Source organism: Lycorma delicatula, chromosome 1 (assembly GCF_047948215.1).
Source record: "Lycorma delicatula isolate Av1 chromosome 1, ASM4794821v1, whole genome shotgun sequence".
Taxonomy (NCBI): Eukaryota; Metazoa; Arthropoda; class Insecta; order Hemiptera; family Fulgoridae; genus Lycorma; species Lycorma delicatula.
Window position 1 is genome coordinate 115,599,940 of NC_134455.1, and position 3,198 is coordinate 115,603,137.

The following is a 3,198-nucleotide window of genomic DNA, read 5'->3' on the forward strand; positions in this document are numbered from 1 at the left end:
TTTAAAGCCCTTTTGAGAATTCCACTACCAGCATTAACAATGATGACCCTGACTAGGCCATCCTTTCCAGACTGAAGTTAAAGGTAATGCGTCCCAGTCTCCATTTCATAGGAGGTAGGTTGTTGTCCTTGATGATCACCAAATCACCAATGGTAGGTTTCAGTGATGGTTGCTGCCAGTTAAGTCTCTGTTTTAAACTGGATAGGTATTCATTTGAGTGAGGAAATGAGAAGGAGTTAAGGATAACAAATCACTGGGGTCACTGGTCATGGGAGTGAGAAGTCGGGAGTTTAAACAGGCTTTGAAAGTTAATATAGTGTAAATTCTTCATATGTAAATATTACATTCCCCACCTGTTCTCCTTAGATGATGCTTGAGAGACTTAACTCCTGTCTCCCAAAAGCCCCCAGAATGAGGTGAACTTGGTGGAATGAAGTGCCACTGAATATCATCTGTTGCCAGCCAATTACCCACAGATTCTTGATGCTCCTTATTAAGTAATAGATCCCTTAAGAATTCTTGTGATTTGCACCTGTGAAGTTGGTTGCGTTGTCTGAAAGTGTGCACATTTTCCTTGTCGTGACATGAACTGCTCTAATGCACCAAGAAAAGCTTCTGTAGTAAGAGCGCTGACTAACTCAATATGGACTGCTCTTGTTGCAAGACACACAAATATAGTAATGTAGGCCTTTACAGGAGCAACTCCTCGTTTATGGCTTGGGCAAACTGATACAGGACCATAGTAATCAACCCCAGAATTTAAAAATGGTCGTGCAGGTTGGACTCTTTCCTTTGGTAAATTGTCCATAAGTTGGTCATATGACTTTGGCTTAACCTTAAAGCACGTAACACATTGGTAAGTAATCTTTTTTGCTGTACTTTTACCATAAAACTTCAATCGCACTGATGCCAGCAGTAGCTGTTGCCCAGTATGTAGTAATCTCACATGTTCATTTTGCATTATTAAATTAGTGAGAGGATGTTTGGATGGTAACACAATTGGATGCTTTTGCTCGTAGTCCACCTTTGAATTAATGAGCCTTCCACCCACTCTAATAATATTTTTATTGTCTACAAACAGAGCAAAGGTTTTTAAACAACTTTTATTATGAACTGATGAACTTCGTTGAAGGCATAGAAGCTCCTTCTCGAATCTCTTCTAATAATTAATAATAATTAATAATTAATCTCTTCTAACTGTGCTCTTCTAATTAATGTTAGTGCCAGATTTAGCTATCTACTGTCAAAACACCGTTAAGTCTCCTACCCATGGGTGATTTGCAGTTGGCAATAAACCTCATACAGAGGGCTGTCATTCTTTGGAGATGATTGAGTTCTGAATATCTTGTCCACAGGTCACATTATTCAATGCCTGTCATCGCAAGAACCCTCTTCTTGATTTCCAATTCTGTTTCATTTGCATAAGATCTTTCTGGCCATTTACTCTTGTCTTGTGTTAACCACTCAGGACCTTTCCACCATCTGGTTACTTCTCCAATTTGATTTGGCATCAACCCTATTGAAATATAATCTGCTGGATTGTCCTCCTCACTAACATGCTGCCACTCACATGTGCTTGATAGCTCATGAATCTGTGCAACCTTGTTGCCCACAAAGGTTTTCCACTGAGAGGAACAAGATGTTATCCATGACAACACTACAGTAGAATCTGACCAGAGAACTATTTTAGGTGTCATTTCTAATTTTAAGGCTGAGAGTACTTTCTTGACTAATTGCCAGAAGTAGTGCAGCGCATAATTCTAATCACGGTAACAACACTGCTTTTATCGGTGATACTCTAGATTTTGCACAGACTAGTCTTATTGTGGTTTCACAATCTGCTGTGCTACTCCTCACATAGATAGAAGCACCGTATGCTAGAGTTGAAGCATCACAGAAATCATGTATTTGGATCTCTGTAGGATTCACCGGTAAAATCTTTCGATCAATTTGAAGCAATTCAACCATTGGTAATTTGTTTAAAAAACTCTTCCACGACTTCATCCCAGCCTATTTTTAACTCCTACAGTCGCTGCATAAAAATTTTAGCCTTCAGCCCAACTGGTCCCAACAATCCCAATGGATTGAACAGCGATTTAATCTGAGACAGTACCAATCTTCTGGTAACTAGATTGTCTGCTTGAAGCTTGATTGTAAACATAAACACGTCTATTAGAGAATCCCACTTGAAGATGTTCCATAAGTTACAGTTGATAATCTATATTCCTTAACTGGCTCACTTGGGTCTTCACGCCATAGATTACGTTGCACATCACGATCATTGGGGTGTACCTTAATTTGTCGGTACATCTTTTCTATGTCTGCAGTAATTACAAATTGATGTTTCCTGAACCTCAATAGGATGTTGAACCTCAACAACTCATCTTGCAACAACTGGACCAACCAGTAGACAATCATTCAATGAGACACCACTTGCTGTTTTACAGGAACCATCGAATATCACCCTCAACTTCATAGTTAGACTCTTCACATTTAGTACTGCATGATGAGGTAAGTACTAAACTACTTGTTGCTGCTCATCACTACCAAAGACTGGTTCCATATGACCTAAGTCTAAATACTCCCTCATAAAAGCAACATATTGCTCCCAGAGACTTTGATTTCTCGCCCATCGTCTTACTTGAGAAGCTAGCCATCTGAATACTGCATCTCTTGATGTCCCTAACACCTCGATCCCCTTGGTGGGCAGATGAACCACAAATCTTCCTTCGTTGTCTCAAGACAACATCTCTTTGAAAATTTTTTCACATTCAAGCTCTGAACTTGATAAGAGATTATCAACTGTATGTAGTTGCTCTGTTTCCCAAAACCTTTGTAACTTTTCATCCAATCCTTCCTCTATAAATAGATTACAGCTTAGAACCGGTCTGGTTATTGCACTAGATCTAAACCTTCCATTTATGACCCATCCTATTCTTGTATTATGGAGGGCAATTGAAGAGTTGCTAAGGTTTATCTTCCTGTCACACAACAACTCAAAGAAATACTCAATACCAATGAGCAAATCAACATCTGTTTTTTTATGAAATGCTGGATCTGCTAATTGTAGGTTTGATGTGGTACTTTCACATCATCTTTGCCCAATATGAATGTTTGTAATTGTTGGTCACACAATACAATCTATAGTGATTGAAAATGAATTAATTCTAGACCTAACAGAAGAATTATCTAAACGGT

At 38.8% G+C, this 3,198-nt stretch overlaps 1 protein-coding gene across 1 annotated transcript; it reads right to left on the minus strand.

Moving 5' to 3' along the window:
• Window positions 1–493: 493 nt before the first annotated feature.
• Window positions 494–961, minus strand: LOC142317612 (uncharacterized). Its single transcript, XM_075354169.1, has one exon. The coding sequence runs from the start codon at window positions 959–961 to the stop codon at window positions 494–496; it is 468 nt and encodes a 155-aa protein (XP_075210284.1).
• Window positions 962–3,198: the final 2,237 nt, after the last annotated feature.

Excerpts from the sequence above, each read along its gene's own strand:
- LOC142317612 (XM_075354169.1), bottom strand. The coding sequence starts at position 961 with ATGCAAAATGAACATGTGAGATTACTACATACTGGGCAACAGCTACTG.